General features: G+C 36.7%; 1 protein-coding gene across 1 annotated transcript in view; it reads right to left on the bottom strand.

Moving 5' to 3' along the window:
• Positions 1-19,828, bottom strand: part of LOC119646717 (polycomb protein Sfmbt) — a 39,980-nt gene extending 20,152 nt beyond the window's left edge. The window contains exons 1-5 of the mRNA XM_038047296.1: positions 19,168-19,828; positions 12,633-12,816; positions 11,062-11,659; positions 2,400-3,191; positions 1,780-2,223 (exon numbers count right to left, since the gene is read on the bottom strand). Of these exons, the coding sequence (XP_037903224.1) occupies positions 1,780-2,223; positions 2,400-3,191; positions 11,062-11,659; positions 12,633-12,776 (1,978 nt within the window). The 5' untranslated portion in view covers positions 12,777-12,816; positions 19,168-19,828. The remainder of the gene's footprint in view (positions 1-1,779; positions 2,224-2,399; positions 3,192-11,061; positions 11,660-12,632; positions 12,817-19,167) is intronic.
• Positions 19,829-19,943: the final 115 nt, after the last annotated feature.

Genomic DNA, 19,943 nt, shown 5'->3' with positions numbered 1-19,943 from the left:
AATTTTAATATTTCACTGGAATTTCAATTATTGTCGTTAATTATGACGTCAGCATCTTATTTGTATGGCTTAGGGTGCTGTTAATTAGCACGAAATTGATGAGTTTGAACTTCTATAACTTTGACACTAATAGCTGGATTTTAATGGAACTTAGCATGTGTATGCACGAGACTGTTCTCTATGTCAAAATGACTGTTCTCTGTGTGCAAAATTTGGTACACCTAGGATGAACTTAAAGGGAGTTTTTAAGTCAATTTCTAAAAATTGATAATACACTATTAGTAAATTTATTTGAGCAGATACCGGAATGGGACATCTCTCGGAGATTAGATGTCACATAAGTGTTTTACACAAAACCTTAAAAAGGGCTGCGGATAAATAGATTCTTCGTAAATGTGACTTTAATATTCCACGCGAATGTCAATTATTCCGGGTAATTATGACGTCAGCATCTGATTTGCATGGCTTTGGAAGCAGTAAACTCGCGCGAAATTGCTAAGTTTGAACTGCTATAACTTTGGCGTTAATTGCCTGATATCCATGAAATTTAGTACATATATACGAAATATTGTCCCCTATGCTGGTACAAAATTCGGAAGTCGTAGGATGAATTTAAGGGGGGTTTTTCAGTAAATTTCTAAAAAGTAGTAATATACTATTAGTAAGTTTATTTGAGCAGATATCGGAATGGGACATATTTTGAGGCCTAGATTTCATCCAGGCGCATCACCCCGATTTTTTTCGGATTTTTAGGTTGGGTAGTTTCCGAAAATGAGTCCTGTCGCACTTCAAATGCGTACATTTTGACTCCTTACTCACGCACTTTGCAGTTTATGCCAAAACTAATGTCAGTTTCGGAAAGTACAAATCGAGACCTTTCATTTGATACCTTACACAACTATATCCGGTGAAAAAAAATGTTGAATCCCCCTTTTGCATGTATGGGGAGCCGCCCTTTAAACTCCACCTAAATTTATGCCACTCGCTGTATGCGTGGGATTTTATAGTTCTCATCTGTCCACCAAATTTCGTTCGGATCGGTTTAGCCATTTTGGAGAAAAATGCGTGTGACAGACAGACAGACAGACATTGAATCGATTTTAATAAGGTTTTGTTTTACACAAAACCTTAAAAAATCCAAGAGATTAGATTTTTGTCTGATATTTGTAGTCTAGCCTAAAATTTATAGGCAAGGGCAGCTTCCTCCAAACTACAATTTTTAGTTTTCAATGTAAATATATATTTTGGGAGCAACTTATCCCCTTCATCAGTACAAAGCTACAAAAATTATTGCGATTATGCGGTTCTTTCATACTTATTCACTAATAATTACTTAAATTACTTTTAAAATGTTGATAGTTTAAAAATCTTTCAAAAGTAATTTAAGCAATTAGTGAATTAGTATAAAAGAACTGTTTAATATCAATTATTTTTAGTGGCTTTGTTCTGATGAAGGGGGTAAAAATTGCAGTTTGAAGGAAGCTACCCTTGCCTATAAATAATAGAAAATGCTGCAAATGGAGACGAATTAAATTCTGTAAACTGAGTTACGGAAAAATTATTGGTAGGCTCTTCCATTTCATCCTGAAAATTTTTTAAAAATGAACCCTGTAACGATACACAGAGACGCTTCTAGGTTTACAATTTGCGCGATATTTGTGATGTGTGATGATAATGAAAGCGATCTCATTAGGAAAAAGTAGGAAATAATAAGGAAGAAAACAGATAATACAGGTGGGCCTTATCCTAATAAAAAATAATACAGACAATTTAACTTACCTTGCATTCGTTCCAGATATTCCTGAGGTGCATCCAAATTATGTCCAACAGTCGTTGCCCATCCAACAGGATGGATAATTGGCGAATCTTCATGACACCAAAACCCATCGTCCGAATCATAATATTTTAAATACAATCGTTTTCCAACAATTTTACATACTGAAGCTAATTTAACTTGTGATATTCGATTTTTATCAACCAATTCTAATATGAGACCAATACGAAATCTCGATTTAAAACTATCACTTATTTTGTTATAGAAGTTTGATGGCAATGTGCGCGCACCGGACAAGCGTTCCACTAGAAAATCTTTCCAATCACTATACTTATTCTCTATGGTTTTTGGTGGTATCAATGGTTTTCCTCGCGTTGCACACCAACCGACCGCATGCACTTCCGACGAACAAAGGTTCACCCAGAAATCGTGAGAAGAATCGTCAAATCCTAAGTGAAATTAATATTTAATATAATATATCATCGGTCTAAGGATTTTGAATAAGCGCAACGGTTTTGCATTTTAAACAAATCAAGTGAAAAGGATACGTCGTGAATTTTAATACTTTCTTTCAAATTGGTTCTACTTTATACTTAGTCTATTAGTTGCTACTTCCATGAATTACCTTCATAACGCATCAACGCTTTATAGCCGCAGATATTCATCACTGTTGCAACCCAAAAAGAATGCGGAGTTTGTCCTGTTACAACATTTGCTTGATTATCACAATCCGTGTTTTCCACTTCAACTTTCATATCAATTCCAATATTGTCCCACATATCGTATCCCGGCGCATGTGAAAAACAAGTGACAGGTGCAGCATAGAAATCCGGTTTCGATAGTTCTGATATCCAGTCGAAAGAATTTAAGTGATCATTGGCTCGTCTCCTCACACTTAAAATCCGATCATCTCGCGGACAGGGTGAAGGAAGGCGGTCGGATTTCGGGATCTGTGGAACCTCGTCTAGCGGCAAAACATCACGATAGAGCATTGCCTTCTGAGAAGCAAAACCGCTATCGTCGCTAATTATAATTCCATTTTCTCCGCCTCCATTCATCTCTGCTGTACTTCCTGACAGTTCATTTGACATCTTAAAGCGATAATTTGAATTTTTGATATGTGATACACGCAATTCAAGTTCGATGTCGGTGGAACGACTATTTGATTGGCTGTTAACACCTGACATCACATTTGCTGCACTTGATCCCCCATGTTGGCCTTTGTATCCGATGCCTGTTGTCGTCGAAAGAGACGCTGTAGAAGATGTTGACGCAGACGTCGACGTTGACGATTTACTGTTGTCGTTACAAACTAATGTGTACAGCTCTCCACGTGCACATGCCATGCTACAAAATCGTCTGGACTTCGTATAGAAAGTATGTTTTACACCAATCGCCCCACAACGCTCACATACAGCTGAAATTTGAATATTCAAAAATGAAAACTAAATTAAAAGAATTCCAAGGAGTAGTCTTTCTTTTCACACAAAATCGGTATGAAGAAAGTTCTCCATGTTATTTGATGAGCATTTATCGTCGATAACATTGTTTGACAATTCTTCTCTGTATATTTAGAAAAATATTGTAGCAGACTGGAATGAGATACTGCCTTCCAAGTGGAAGAGGCTATGTTTGCGGGTTATGCAATATCAATTGCTATGGTCAACTATAAAATGATTTTTCATAAAATATGTACCTCGATTTTGGTTTGAAATGTCTACTCCTCTATTAATGTGAAGAACGACTTAATTTTTATTATTTGCTGGGTAGGACATTGAAAAGCATATTTGTTTATTCAATTTGGAATATTAAGCAGCGATATGGAATATTTACAAGCTAATATATACGATCAGTAAGATTTTGTTATGCAATGTATTCATGTTTAACATCAAGTTTGACTAACACTATATTGTAATACTGTGTAATGACTAAAGACAGTTACTAAATCAATTGGAGGTCAGAGCCAGTAGATAAACTAGTTAAAAACTACACATTTTCTGACTTCGTAGATCTCCTATCAGAATCAGGTCTACTATAATACTGCTTCAGATGACTTTTAAAACATGAGAAATTAGAATCATTAAACTTATCTTAACAAGCCAGGGTGGTCTCGTGACTTAGAAAAGATTTGCATAATTATCATAAAATCATTTTTTCATATCTTCCTTTGGATCGTTTCGGAAAGCAAGAACTGTTCACTTTGGATCTTGTAATTAAGAAACTTAATACCAATATACAGGACTACAGAATAAGTCGACCTACATTCGTTAAAGGCGTGTAGTAAACATCATTTCTGACTGATTTCACCCCAAACTGAACCGTTTTCGAGATACTCGAGTTTTAACTTTTTTTTTATAAAAATGGCCGATTTTTCGGCTATCGAATTATATATTTTGAAATATGTGATTCTTATTATTATTATTTAATTTTTACATGTAGAATAGGATGCTTTAGGACCTCAATAACCATAATTGTACGTAAGTTAACTAAATAGTTTAATTTTCTTTACAGGATATCTAAAAAAAAGTATAGCAACTGCTTTGTAAATGTGCCTAAAAATATCTACGTTTTATCAGCTATCCAACGAGGTATAACAATCTAGGGTTTCATTTAAACTCCTAGAAAAATTTAGCTTCTTATGGTACATGGGATTTAAAAATAATGACGCGAAAAATAATGTGCAGAAACGGATTTGGAAATACAACACGCCACTGCTTTGTGTTTAGTTGTTTGCTATTGTTAGTTAGTCTATTTTTTGTGGTAGATGCGATATTATTTTGCATTCTGTTTCCTACTCGAGTTGGCTTTGTTTATGGACTGATTCTTCTAATTGTGACTATTATGCTTGTTTACTCGACTCTGATTTGTGCTTGTGATACGGAACTGTTGAAGATGACAACCTAAAACAAGTCGGGAAACCGGAAGCTGGTCGCTTCAGGTACGAAAGGTTTTGTGTATTTCTTAGTACGTAGCACGTAATATTTGCATATGTCCACTTTCGGGTGATATTGACATTGATAGTCTTCAATTTTCAAAGAAGCAACAACTTCAACGTATTATAAATTTGTTAGTAATGGTGCGATTTCCATCAAACTTGGTACGATCATGCTCTACGTTATAGCCTACATCACTGCAGAATTTCGTGATGCTAGGATGAATTTAAGGGGGGTTTCCAGCCAATTACAAAAAATTATAGTAATATACTATTATTAACTTTATTTGAACAGATATCGGTATGAAAGGTATTTCGGAGCCAAGGCACCATATAGTGGCAGCCTCCTGATTTTTTTCAAATTTTTAGGTTTGGTAGTTTCTGAGAATGGCCCCCTTAAAGAAATGATCACTTTCAACCCCCCGCACTTCCCACGTTTCCAAGAAATGTCAAAACTAAGACCGGCTTCGAAAAGTACTACTCGAGACCTTTAATTTGATACCCCATATGACTATATTTGATGAAAAAAAAATTTACACCCCCCTTTTGCATGTATGGGGACCCCCCCTTAAATTCAACGTAAAAGGATGTAACTCACTGTATGTGTGAGCGTTCACAGTTCCCACCTTTCTACCAAATTTGGTCTCAATCGCTATAACCGTCTCCGAGAAAAATGCGTGTGACGGAGAGACAGACAGACAGACAGACGATAAACCGATTTTAATAAAAATTTTAAAAACGAGGAATATGCTGATGTGTTGATTTGCTACGGATACTGCAATTGTGTGTCCGCACAAGCCCACAATGAATACATATCACGTTATCCTGGTTTTCGAGTGCCGGATGTGAGCGGGTTCGGCGGAGTTTATCGAAGACTTTGAGAAACTGGCTCTATTTCAAGACGACGTACAGACTTGGGAAGACCACGTGCCATTGATGACGACGAAGAACAAGATAAGGAGATAGTGGAATAATTTAAATTAGATCTAACCACTTCCACTCTCAATGGAAAGTGTGGTTTACAGTACATACAGCGTGCATATACCCATACCATTGCACACCGGTACAAGCTATTGAAAAAGGGAATCCCGCGAGAAGGTTAGATTTCTGCAAATTTATGCTAAATTTCCTCAAATCAATATTGTGAACTGATGAATCAATTTGATAAAGATGGGATTACGAATAATTGCCACAACGCTCACTAGTGTGCCCCAAAGCATCATTTCTAATCATTTGATTAGGCCTTACTTTTTCCCTGATAAATTAAATGGCGAAGATTACGTAAATTTCCTGAGAAATGACCTAGGCGATTTACTGAAGGATCTCCCATTCAATATACTTCGAGACATGTGATTTCAGCATGATGGCTGCCCTACGCATTTCAGGAGAAGTGTTAGAGTGCCTGACACCAATTATCTCAACAAACGGATTGGACGAGGTGGGCATTTACCCTGATCAGCCGGGAGTCCAACCTAACCCCCATGGATTTTTATGTGTGAGGGGGCACATGAAGAGCCTTCTGTATAATGAGCCCAATCCAACTTCATCAGTTGAAGTTCTGAAAGAAAGAATAATTAATGCGGCGAATGAAATAAGGACTTTGACAACTGAGAAGTGAAAAGTGGACTTCGCAAAAGAGTGCGAAAATGTGTGCAAAAGAGAGGTGGACATGTTTAACATGAAATTTAGAGATATTTTATGCGAACATAAAAGTTAAATAAATGTTATTTTCTAATCATCTATTGTTTTATTTATTTATCTAAATTCAAAGAATAAATTAGATAAAATAAGCTAAGTTTTTGCTATAAGTCTAAATAAAACCCTAGATTGTTATACTTCGTTGGATAGCTGATATAAAGTAGACATTTCAGCAGTTGCCATATTTGTTTTTTAGATATCCTGTAAAGAAAATCAAACTTTTTAAATTTGTACTAATTTTTTTAACTTTCAATCGCCTACAACGGCGTATTTGGTTAACTTACGTACAATTATGGTTATTGAGGTCATAAAGCACACATGTAAAAATAAATAACAATAAGAGTCACATATTTCAAAATATCTAATTCAATAGCCGAAAACCGTTAAGTTTGGAATGTTTCATAGTGAAATCATTCAGAAATAATAGATACTACACGCTCTTAACGGATCTAAGTCGACTTATCCTGTACCCTTGTATAGATTGATAAATGAAATGAATATCGCACGTTACGAAAATGTTTTTAAGAAATTATATGGAACGACATTAAAAACGAAATTAACAGACTTTGAATAAGAGTACGAAACACCAATTTAAATCAGAAAGTGTTCGAATTTGCGGGTAATTTTAGGGGCTTTTCTGTAGGCGCAATCAGTTATTCGCAATATTCAGTTAACTGTATCCCGACACATTTCCAGGCTGTGTCGCTGCCCGATTCAATAAAAAGTATACTTTTGTGAAACATATATTTTCATTTATTATTCATATTTACGCCGTAATTTTCTTAATTTTGAACTCCCGATAATTGGTAATCCCGATATTTTGTACCAAATCGCCAGTCATTTGAGTACACGAATTATCAAGATTCTACTGTATTTAGTCTGAAGAAAACTATGAGATCCTTTATTTGAGTGAAATTATGCGGTGTTTCCAACGATTAATTAATTGAAATAATAAAAACTTGTTGTTTCTTTTTCGTTGGTGTGGCCAACCTACTGTTCAACCAGTCATGAAGAGTACTTTTTTAAATCACCATTAAAAACACAACACATATCGCATGAAATTTCAACTGCTTATTTATTAAGGTTTAAAGTTGAGATATGAATAGTTAAACATAACAACAACAGTACTCGTGCAGCGCTGCAGAACTAATCGTTGAAAAGTTGAAAATCCGAGCAAAAATATCAACCGGAAACGAATTTTTTTCGAGTATTTAGTACCCCTCAGCACAAAATTTGAAAATTTTCTTGATTGAAAAAATGTGGCTAAATTTTAAAAAATTCGTCTTCGCTAAAAACTGAGGTTCATACAATAGGTAAATGATCTAAGTATGCAGGAAAAATTTAAAATAAATCGGGTCAGTGGATTTTTCGAAAAAATGTTTCAAGAAAAATACCGATTTAAGTTTGCAATGCCGCAAAGAGAGTGGAAGAACACACTCGTTTCTAAGCGCTGTAAAATGAAAACGAAAGTAAATATCGCTTTGAAATTTTAAACAGGTGTTTTTGGAGGATCTTTCAACAAACCAAAAAATAAAAATCTATAGAAAAAAATGTTAACAGTAGTCTGTCCCCTTAAAGAAAAAAATGCCCAATATAGGCGGAGTTCAGAAATCATTTTTATTCTACAATATAAGTTTTTTGCTTTTAATCTTCTTAGATAAGTTAGTCCCGACTAACAATAAATTCTGCAAATGAAACAGAGCCAATAACTTAAAAGAAGCCACAAAGACATGTTTCTAACAACGTAGCTTAGTAATGAGAAAACAGAATGAATAGAAAATTCTCCGAACATTGCTGAAAAACCTCAGAGTTGGTAGACCAGCCTTAAGCCACTTGTACTTTACGCAGTTTAGTCGCAACATGTTAAGAAATTGTCAAGGCAAAAAAAAAAATTTGTAACGAAATCTGGGTGGGACGAATAATGTTATGGCATAGTACAACGAAACAAAGAAAAATTACTAAACTGCAATGGAGAGGATCATATTGTATAGTAAAGAAAATCAGTGGGATCTTCTAACGAATACAGCCAAACAGAAATTGCAACGGGGCTGAAAATAATCCAAATGTGTTGAACTTCAAATTCAAAACACATCTTGAACATTCACACATTGAATGAAGCTCATCGAGATGTAAATCTCTTGAAGTCATGATTGTTAGCATGTATTAATTAAATTTGACAACAAGTGGGAATACCGGAAGCCAGACGCTTTGAATATAAAGGTTTTGTGTTCATCTTTTCCTTATGTACATTCATTTTTACATAGCGAAAAATTAAAAAAAAAATATTCCTTGATATACATGTCTTAGATTGCGATAATTTCACGTGAAATACAAAATTTTCATCTTCTCTAACTTTATTAATAATAGTTTCATTTTTTCAAACTTTCCAAAATTGTGTATTATATTATTATTTACACCAAATTGTGTACCTCTAGGATGAATTTCAGGTGGGGTTTCGTGTTTCGTCTAAAATATGGTAATATGCTATTATTAACTTTATTTGAGCAGATAAAATGGGATGGGATGGGATGCATTTTGAGGTTTAGATTTTGTATAGATGCAACCTTGTGATTTTTTTCAGGTTTTTCGTTGGATAGGTTCTGAGAACGAGACACGTGACGTGTTACACTTTTCAGATCATATATGTTTTGAGCCCTCACTCCCCTATGTTTTAACCAATATCCGAGATAAGATCAGTTTCGAAAAGTACTAATCGAGCACATCCATTTGATATTCTGGAAAAAAAAATGTACATCCCGCTTTCACACCCTTAAACGCATTCCAAAATGGGCCACTTATACCTTATTTACTCTACGAAATTCACAAATACAATCCGGAACAAAGAAGCTAATCGAAGAACTTCACAATGTTAACGGAAAAAATAAAAATTACAATTAAGTAATTTTCTCCATCGGAAATCAGAGCAAATGATTATATTATTTTGTAAGGTAAGCTAAATAGCCAGCATTGTTATAATAATCGCCCTCTCTGGGATATCAGCAAATTTTTTAAATAAGAACCTACACTTTAGTAGACGGTATCATTCGATCAAAAAATGAGGAATTGCCCTCGCTCAATGAAAATTCCATTGATTTGCAATCATTATTCAATTATTACAATACGAGTTGAACTGAGACTACATTAGTTGCACTCTAACTATAAGGCCATGGTTATAGCCTTTCAGAAGAATGATCAGGAATTTTTTCAATGCACTCGAAAAGATAAATTTCACTAAGTATCTTTCGTTAAATATGAATCAAAATACACTCCCTTTCAGTTGATTGTGAACATTTTTTTGAAACATAACGCAATTTCCCCTAGTTTGTGAGTTCGATTTAGAACTTCAAGTTCGCACATTACAGTATTAAGATTTTCGGAGTACATTCTCAAAACCGTATTTACCTTAACGCAGAATACAGTTATTTTTGCCATGATTGTTTTGCTTACGTGAAAAATACTTATTAGTTGTTTCACTTCATCGCGAAAATTCGATTGAACGTCTTGCACAAAATAAGTATCCTTAGAGTAAGAGGTCGTTATTGGGAATGTAAGTTCAGGAAAAAATGGGATCGGGAAGAACCTAAACGCCATCGCAAAGGCAAAAAGCGATGTATTGGGGTGGCTATCCTGTATCATTTATAAAGGGGGCAGGCAAAGGGGGACCCGATGGAAGCAGTGAAAACGGCATGGAACCAAAATTCTCTACATTAGTTAGGGTCCCTTAACGAATCTATGCGAACTATATTGTTAAATGTAAAACTATTCAATTTACTATAATCTAATAAATAAAAGACAAAAAACGTGCGGCTCTTTTAACTTCTATTTATTAAGTGTCCGCAATCAAGTGAATTAATGACCATTTTGGGTTAAAGTAAAGTTTTAGTAGTGATTTCGCAATCTGTTGAGTAATGCAGACCTGAATTCCAAAACGGGCATAATAAACCAAAAGAAAACTGTGTTTTCGAAAAAGGTTATCCCCAATCAAGTGAAGTGTACATTTCAATGAGCCAACGATTCCAAACAAAAAATTCAAAAAATATCGTAAAAGTTTTTCTCTGGTATGATTTTTTTCTCAAATGGATTTAACGAAAGCTAGCAATATTTTTTAAAATTTGCATATTTTGATTCATATTTAACATACAATGTAAAATATAATGTATTGAAAAAATATTCTGATCTTCCTTCTGATAGGCTATAACCAAAGAAAGGCACGAGTGGATACAGTGGCTAAATTGACAAAGATGGAGCGGCAAATACCTGCGAATCGCCACCTCACCACAGAAGATAAAATAAGTTTCATTTTATAAGACCCACAATTACAGAAACAGTGTAAAGAGATATTTTGCACTTGAAATTCTTCAACATTCATAAGAAAGAAGAAATATGGTTTCAAGTACTTCTGTAACTTTTCATGAAATTGCAGTATTTTTTCAACAAATCGAGACAACGTAAATCGACATATAAAATTATTTTCAATATTTTACTTGAGGCAATAATGAATGGTAATATGAAGTAGAGATGAGATTTAGTGTTTAAAATTTACGTATTCATTATATGGTAGCAGAAAAAAGTAAGAGAAAATTTTAATAATGAAATAATTACTATAAAGCATATAAAGCAAAATTAAAGTATTAAAAAAGGAAATGAAGCAACCTACCCATGCCATCTCTTTGTATTGGTATAACAGATGGATCAATATTTCCCTTATATGCAATTGGAGTCTTTAGTACCAAGCCAGGTCTATTGACCGGTTCTATTTTTCGCGCTTTTTTACTATTACCACCACCTCGGGTGCCACCACCGCCGGAACTATCTATTGTTTGCACCACCGAAACAGGTTGAGGTTTCTCTTCTATGATGTGTTCGTCGTCATCATCGTCAATCATTTGATTATCTTGATATGAATCACTATCATTGTTCATCGTCACGAAATCATCGATGTTGATGATTTCACGGCTTCCATCGACTAAGGGATTAGTGTCCGCTATTGCTTCATAATCGTCAATTTGCTCGTAAGATTGTCCAAATGGTTTCTGATCGACTTCGTCATCGATCATGTCTTGGTATGGCTGAAAAGGGGTGGTATGTTGTAATACTGGATGCAAACCACCAATGGTTTGTGATATGCCGTAAATATCCGCCCCCGTTCCTGTTGGTATAAGCGTTGCAGTTGGAGCAGTTGCATGTCCACTACCGATTGGCGCTCCCTGACCACCATACTCCCCCCCAACAATACTCATCATAGGATTTATATCCTACATCATTTTTTCGTATTTTTATGCATTTCGAAATATTTTAATGACAATTGATTTTTTTATATTATCCGAAATTCATACCAAAAACAACATTAGATAATTAAATATAATTTTAATTTTGAATTTTGAGAAAACGAAACACAAAAAATGTGTGGTGTTCAGTATTTAGTTTTTATGAAAGAATAAATGAACGAAATAAATTTTTGAAATTTTGTTGTTTTACATTATTGATAGATATTTATTTTGATTGTGGTGGGGAGGAACACGTGGGGTAAAGAAAAATAAACAAATGAAAAATTAAAAAGGAATGCATCAATTACAATTTTGTTTTGTACACACGTAAAATGAGAGAAAACCAAAGGAAAGTAACAAATGATAGTAGCATCGGCCAACTTCAATTAATTGTCGATCACGTTGAATACTAATTTCACCCGAAAGAGCACTCAAAGTCATTTGATGCTGTGGGATGGTAGCTCAAATAGTAATATGAATGGGATATACAGTACAGATTTGAATTTAGGTGAGAGATTCAATAGTTTTCACTCAGAAGTTGACTTTTTATTGACGATTATTACTTGTCGTAAAGCTGCCTTATATTACACTCGAAACAATTAATATTCGTTGATCGATGTCTGCTTGAACACAATATTGCTTCTGAATTTTATATTTACACACAATTTCCAATCCGATACACCAATTGAGAAAAACAAATAAATATAAATAGAAAAATTGATCCGATATAAAAACTTAACATGATAAGAAGTAACGCATTGAATTAACAGTGAACGTTTCATCTATTTCTAAACCACTAACAAAAATATTCAAATTGGCATCCAATATTTTTATTTGTTTTTCTCAGATTCCTAGCTACGAAAACTTTGAAATGGTAATATAGAATAGAATATTTCGAATGAAACAATGCATGCATTAAAAGCGCCCTTAACTAGTTTCATTAAAATTAACCAAAACTTACAATAGCCGCTGTTGGATGGGTGATATCATCCATAACAGAAAGACCAACGGACGACTGGCCATAAAATGATGTCGAATCATCGAAGATCATTCGTTCGCCGCTGTACTGATTCATCCACAACATCCTTAAGTCTCCTGGATTCATATTGCAGCTTAACTATCGACTTCAAATAACAAAGTTTTCTCTAAAATAGAAAGAAACAATTAAGCGATAAAGACCTTTGAAAACTTCCTGGTGATTAACTGTAATTCTAGCCATCAGTTATATACTACGATAAAAAGATTCTTTTGTTTAGTTTATTTGGACGATTTTATTGGTATCGTTTTATAATTTAAATGAGCCCAATACGCGATAGTAAGTTTTTACTTTCTAATCTGACTTTTCTTGTTTTAATTGACTAATTTCACGAAGTAAAAAATCCGACTCCAATTTCTAATGATTTTCATTGTAAATAGTCTTCGATAAACATTTCACCTCTTTATGATGAGAAAAGCAAGTTGACTGAGCCCTCAAAGATTACCTGTTATTACTGTTGTTCATATTGAACGCAAATCAAGGGATGCTACTACTTCTTAAGTTATGGAAGACTTTTTCCCATTAGTAGTTTGCCAATCACCAAATTAGCCCTGGCCTCGATTAACATGACCGAAAACTATAGTTTCAAGTGAAGCGATTGGCTGAAGCTATTTTATTTGGGTCTTCATCTAAAACAAATCAAACGTCTTTCAGACGCTCTTTATTTGAGCTAATCAAAGGAATCAAAAGACCTACCACATCCAAGTTAATTGGCTATAAATAAAGATAATGTTTTCCCCCATTTAATGCGTAATATTCGTAAATTCCCCATAATTAAGCTCATTATTTTTATATGCCGTTCGAAAGCTTGTCCGGATAGCTGAGTGGTTAGAGCACAAAGCGTTCGTACGGAAGGTCGCGGTTCAAATCTCACTGCTGGCAGAGGAATTTGTTATCGTGACTGGATTGGATTGTTGCGCCAACGATTATTATTATCATTCGGAAGCTAACACAATTGGGCAACTTTTATCAACTTTGCAGGTAAAATTAAAGTATCGTTACAATTTTGTATTTTAAAATTTGGATGAGAAATCGGTTTTGTAAACTCCTTTACAGTTTGAACAATTATTTCTTCGAAAATGCAAAAATGAGTCAATGTCAAATAAAAATGAAAAAAGTTCCAATATTTAACAAAAAATATTTTTTTTTATTTTATTGAACTACAATTTGTTAGTACTGAAAAACCAAATCAAAGTTAATAATTTAAATACAAACGATAACAGACTGCGGATTATTCAATTAGCAGTGTCACACGAAATGGTTGTTCGAAGTACCTGGTTTGCGCGGAAAGCGGTCCACAAACATACTTGGGCCTCTCTAGACGGGACCCCTTTCAACCAAATTGACCACGTGTTGATCGAACGCCGCCACCTCTCAGACTTGATGAATGTCAGAACATATAGGGGGGCTAATAGTGCTCCGAGCTCGAATTACGACACCACCTACAATCTCCTCTGACATTCAGGTGAGAGTGAATACTGAAGCCATTCACAACACAGCCCTCCGCAACTACTATAAGGGCGAAATCGATGCCGGAATAACTACAGTTAACAGAGATCCTGGAGATGAAGCATCAATAAATGATCTTCACAACCACCTGAAGAACGTTATCATTGATACGGCCACAAAGATAATTGGCCTCAGCCGCAAAAAAAAAACGGAACCGCTGATTTGACGATGAATGTAAGCCTGCCTTAATCAGGAACTCCAGATATCCCGGTTTTGAGCCGAGGTCCACCAATTCGATATCCCTAAAAGCTGTCTGACGTCCTGACCTACGCCATCGCTCCATCTTAGGCAGGGTCTGCCTCGTCTTCTTTTTCTACACCAGATATGGCCCTTATAGACTTTCCGGGCTGGATCATCCTTATCCATAGGGTTTAAGTGTTTATCTACAACCTGGTATCTCTCATAAATTTCATCGCTATGTAGGCTACAGAATCGTCCATCCTCATGTAGGGGGCCAAAAATTCTTCGGAGGATTCTTCTCTCGAACGCGGCCAAGAGTTCGCCCACCGCTAGGCTCTCTAAAGTCTAGGAAAGCAGTAGCCTCAACATTATCGCCAGATTGGATACGTAAAAAATCGCCACTATTATTTGAAAACTGCAGTATATTTGCTACTATAGCTCAAATGAAAAATTAAGTGTAATTAAGAAAAGCCTAGATCCAATTGGGGGTGCTGCGCTAGCGGTTATCATTATTAATAGGAGGATAGTACATACAAAGTTACTCGCCTCAGCAAGTTTCGGTAACCTAGTACTACATAAAGCAAACCTCCAAGATAACGGCACCAGCCAGCGTTGTCGAAAACGAAAAAAATATATGATATCGAAGATGTGATCAAAAAGTCCTGGACGGTACCTTTATATATGCATACTTGGGTTCAAGCAAAACTAGATTTTCACCTCTGCTGTTGTTGCATTTTGTGTTGTACTCATTCAAGTCGTATAATTGTGAGAATACGGCGAAAAATTGTTCTAGAAGTGAATTTTAGTGTTATTTACGCAATTAAAGCTGTAAGACAACGATGCAACGAATTGGGAAGGTATTGAATGACACATTTTGTTTAAACAGTCGCCATTATTTTAAAAGTTTGAATTTTCACAAATCCTTTGTTCAGCGATTAGACAATATGATATACTAACGGAAATTTTTGGAAATTCTCATTTTGGGTGAATTGTTGTCGAATTATCGGCATGTTATCCCCAAAAAAATATTTCAGGTAAAAATCTATAGACCCGCCGTCTTTAAATTTTTTTTCTTAAAGAAACTTTTACAAGTAAATCATAATATATATTTATCAAGAAAAAAGAAAAGGAAAATCCAGGAAAATGCCTTCATATCGTATTTTGTAACTGTACTGTATGTAACTCCTTAGAGCAGTTAGAGCTTATTTACCAATAAACTCCCATTAACCGCTTGTTGGTGGATGGTCGCTCACAGACAGGCGTGTTATGATGAAGGCCCTATTGGCTTGTAAGGTTTTGCGACCCTCTAATTAAGATAAAAACTGTATCTGCTATCTCACCCCACACTACAAGATATCCTGTCAACTCAGCTAGACTTTATTTGAATGGTGAAAACGTAAGCAGATTTTATCAACATAGTCGAGATGATTGAGGAAGATGACAGGTCACGTCCCCCAAACAAGGCAGTATAAACGATGTCACTGACATCGAGAGAGAAAGTTATTGCTGACATATTAACAGCGCTGACGAGGAAGGAGACACGTGGTATTTCGGGCGGTCATAAGTCACTTTGCAACAGCTACCTATTAGGTTCTCCTGCATGATCCTCTTGAATTGAGCATTTCATCTACATTCCTTATAGACGCTGTCGAGAGTTCTAGTCTTTGAGTTGCTCTCATCGTATTGTTCGATATCCAAAGGAAATTGATCAGTGTAGAGATACTATTTGCGCTGGATGTCATGCTCGTGGTACCGGTAGTTCTCTCTTTTTTTGCTTTTGTTTCAACTTTAATAACCACATTACAGATGCATAGGAAAATATTGTCTTGCTGCAAGTGGTTGGTTGGCTGGTTGTTTGACTATACCATCGAATACGCCTCTCTCACAATTTACTCCACGATCGGTGCAATTCCAAATCGATTATGTCCCCATTTCGGGTGTGATCACGGTATGTTATGCCACTGGCCCAACGCAACGCTTTTGTCTTTATTACCGCGAAGCCTGACGAGAAGGCGGACGACATTGCGGTAAACTTTCGGTTTGAGAGATCACAAACAATGCCAGTTGTGGAAAGCCACTTTATCCAAGTTGAAATTTCACACCGCTGTTCAAAATTGGCTGATAGCAATTGATCCGAGATGTTTAAATTGCTCAATACCCTCCAGGTCGCTGCTACTAGCAACAATAGTGCTTTTTTCTTTGGGGTCGGTCGTCAAGAATTCTGTTTTACCGTTAGTCCGTGTTGCATGAGGCGATCTTTTCACTTTTGGACAAGTTGCTCCAGATCAGCTTGCTATGAGATGGTATCAAAATATCATCTGCATAAAGCACTTTGCAGAGCGCTAGACGTTGATGTCGCGTGTTACAGCATCCATAACAACAACAAAGAAGATTGGTGAGAGGCCGCTTCCTTGATGAAACCCTGATGGAAACACGAAACAGTTTTGATATACCTGAAACACTTCGAACTTTACTATTCGGATCGCGATGGAGCAATTTGACCCAACGCATGTGTTTCCCTGGCAGTAGGTTTCGCAGAGCGTAAACCTTCTGTAGATCCAGAAATTCAATGTAGACTGGACGAAGCTTTCCACGATCATTTTCCATGAGTAACTGCGCGGCGTGTATTACGTCAGTAGTTCGGCAGTTCTCAACAAACCCGCCCTGTTTCACGGTTACTTGAACGATGCCGTAAACGCGGTTTTCCTTCCTTTTCCATATTGGAGCGGGCGTGCTCTCTTGCTAGTCAGATAACCCGATTGAAGAACTCACTAAGCCACAATGTTAGGTTTCAACTTCCGGATCTCAGATGCGATGTCATCAGGTTACTTTTCCCGATTTCACTCGACGAATGGCTTACTTGACTTCAGTTGCGCTTACAGATGCCATTGCTCTAAATGTCGGCAATGCTTGTGGAAATTGAGAATGAACAAATTTTTCCGTAGAAATGTGTTCGAAATATTTCTGCCATCTTTGCGTCTCGATTCGCCGATCACTAAGTAAAATACCGTTCATGTCATTAACACAGCAGAAGTGTTCGATATCCTGTGTACGTTGTTTTTAGCTTTTGACAAATTCATACAGATCTCTCCCACCATTCCTAGGACCGAGCCGGATAACAACGATCGCTTTTTTGGATCCCTGTTCGCATTTCTGTAAATTTGGGAATTGGCCAATGTTTTATTGCCCAGAAAGTGCCAGAGGTGCTTCATCTCATGGAACTTCATTGGGACATCGTCACTCCAAAATCAGAAATCAAGGGTTGCATAGGTCGTTTGTAGATCGTGTATTTAGTTCGATTCCAAGATTCTTAGAAATCCATAATTTCTTCAGCTTTCTTACCAAATCGCCGCCATTTGACTATTGGTACACCAGTGCGTTTCTCACGTTGTTTTATCAGTGACTTGATTCGCAAGACCACAATCAACCGCCGATGTTGAGGTGCGGTGGTCTTATAAGAAACCGATTTGTAGTCATTGACGATGTCAAAATGCTGGCGCCTTATGAGGATATAGTCGATTTGCGTTTTTTCCCTTATATAATATGAAGGAAAATGAGAGAATCGTTTGATAAACCATGGGTTGGCAAATACCGAGGCCGTGGTGTACACAGGGCTCCAAACCCTTTTCCTCTATGGCACCTGTTGCAGTCTGTTTTTACCCAAATGCCCATTAAGATCGCTCGTAATGGTGATATGCTCGCCGACAGGCACGTTACAGATGTGTTTGTCAAGTAATTTCCAGAAGACATCTTTCTCAGTATCGATATCTATACAGTGAAGAAATGATCGTGCGTTCAGCCGATATGATAGAGAACTTCATCAGTCGGTCATCAAATTGCCCAACTTCTTTAATGGTATCACGGAAACCCTGAGAGAAGGCAATGCCGAGTTTATAGCCATTTTAACGGCCTTCATACTCTTTTAGCACCGCATCATTGAGTTTCTTCTAGAGCGCAGATATCTAGGGTACCAATATTTAGCGTACAGAGACGTTTTTCTTTGGTTTGGACTAATTTACTCAGGTTCTGACGACGTCAATGCCCGAAGACGCCTTGTCTACTTTTCGAAAAGACCATGGCCTGTCCTACCGCGTCGACAGAGGTGAACGCCTTAGTATTTCTCGGGAGCTTGTAATAACATTTAATGATCTTGATCGGATTGGCGCCGACTGCTACTGAGAGATCACAATACAAATCAATCCCCACCGTCCATGTTCGTTTTCTGGGTAATCCTAGCCTATATCCGCATATGTAAATAAGGAAACATTCAAGAAAATATTGGTATCCATTTATAGTTCATAGTTGAGTTCAGATAGTATTTTATTCAATGTCCTGGGGAAGGAACACCACAAACCAAACTGGCAATAGAAACAATTTCCGCCTATATTTCCTGCCTGAGTTCTGCAATGGATTTTACCTAATGGAAACCCAGTAGTATCATACAGAAAATCTACAGTAGGACCGGCAGCCACTATTATTGTCGGCACATTTGTGCACTTCTTAAGGGTAGTCGCGTATTATTGGGCGAAACATACACAAAGTCGATGTGGTACGGGTTTGTTTAGTCTTTCGCCCAAACTACACCGATCGAAGGATACACCTCGAAGAGTCCACCGCCCGATTCCATTCGTTATCGCAGCCAAACAAACAAAACCATTTCCACCCGTTACCGACTCATATAAGCAGATCTCACGTGAAGGCAGGGCAAAAGCACACAACAAAAGACAACAAATCGATAAATTCTAACCTAATTCCTGTTTGAAAACGATACCTTTTCGGGTGACACTCCATCAAGCGTCACTTTGTTGGGGTTTCCACACTGGCCAGATGCTTCTCTCCCGCATGCACTCACTGCCGGCAATCCGACCGTCTACCCACCGACTAGCCCCCAGGCTTGCGGGCGGAACAAAAGCGCACGCCGTCCGCAACGAAACAAGAGAAATAGACCGTAAAAGGCTCGCGACTCCGCAACAAAAGGCTCTACCAAACTCTACGCGACGGCACCGACCACCAACAACACAACATTCAAATGTCAACGACAGCAGCCGAAGGATGTTTCACATTTCATCTACCCCAACTTCGGCGACTTCCAAATTGAATGCTTGGAAATGCAACTTTATTTTTTGCCGAAATTACACAAAATATCACCGGCGCAAGACGCTTTCCTTTCGCAATTCCACCGAGTGTTCGTGTCCACCTGCATGCGTCGCGGAAACACAATATTTCACAAGATAAACCAGAAAAATTAGCAGAGAACGACAATTCGAAGAAAATCGCGGGCGGTTTTGTTGCCCTTCTGTCCAACTTCGGCTTAAATCGTCGCGCGTTCAATGCGTTACTCTCCAACGACATTTGCGCCATCTGCCATAAACAGTCTTATTCTGAATCGTTTATTTCATCCAAGACTAAGAAATATTCAATTCAATTTCATCTTTTTTCTTTTTATTTCAAAGCTGGTAGTTTACTGTAATATTTCAACGAAAGTAGCGAACAATTTTGTATTTTGCTTCATACTTCAGAATACAACAAAGATATTTCAGTATGATT

The sequence above is a fragment of the Hermetia illucens genome, chromosome 1 (genome assembly GCF_905115235.1).
Source record: "Hermetia illucens chromosome 1, iHerIll2.2.curated.20191125, whole genome shotgun sequence".
NCBI classification, from domain to species: Eukaryota; Metazoa; Arthropoda; class Insecta; order Diptera; family Stratiomyidae; genus Hermetia; species Hermetia illucens.
The sequence above is the reverse complement of the archived record's forward strand: the minus strand, read 5'-3'. Positions and strand labels throughout refer to the sequence as shown.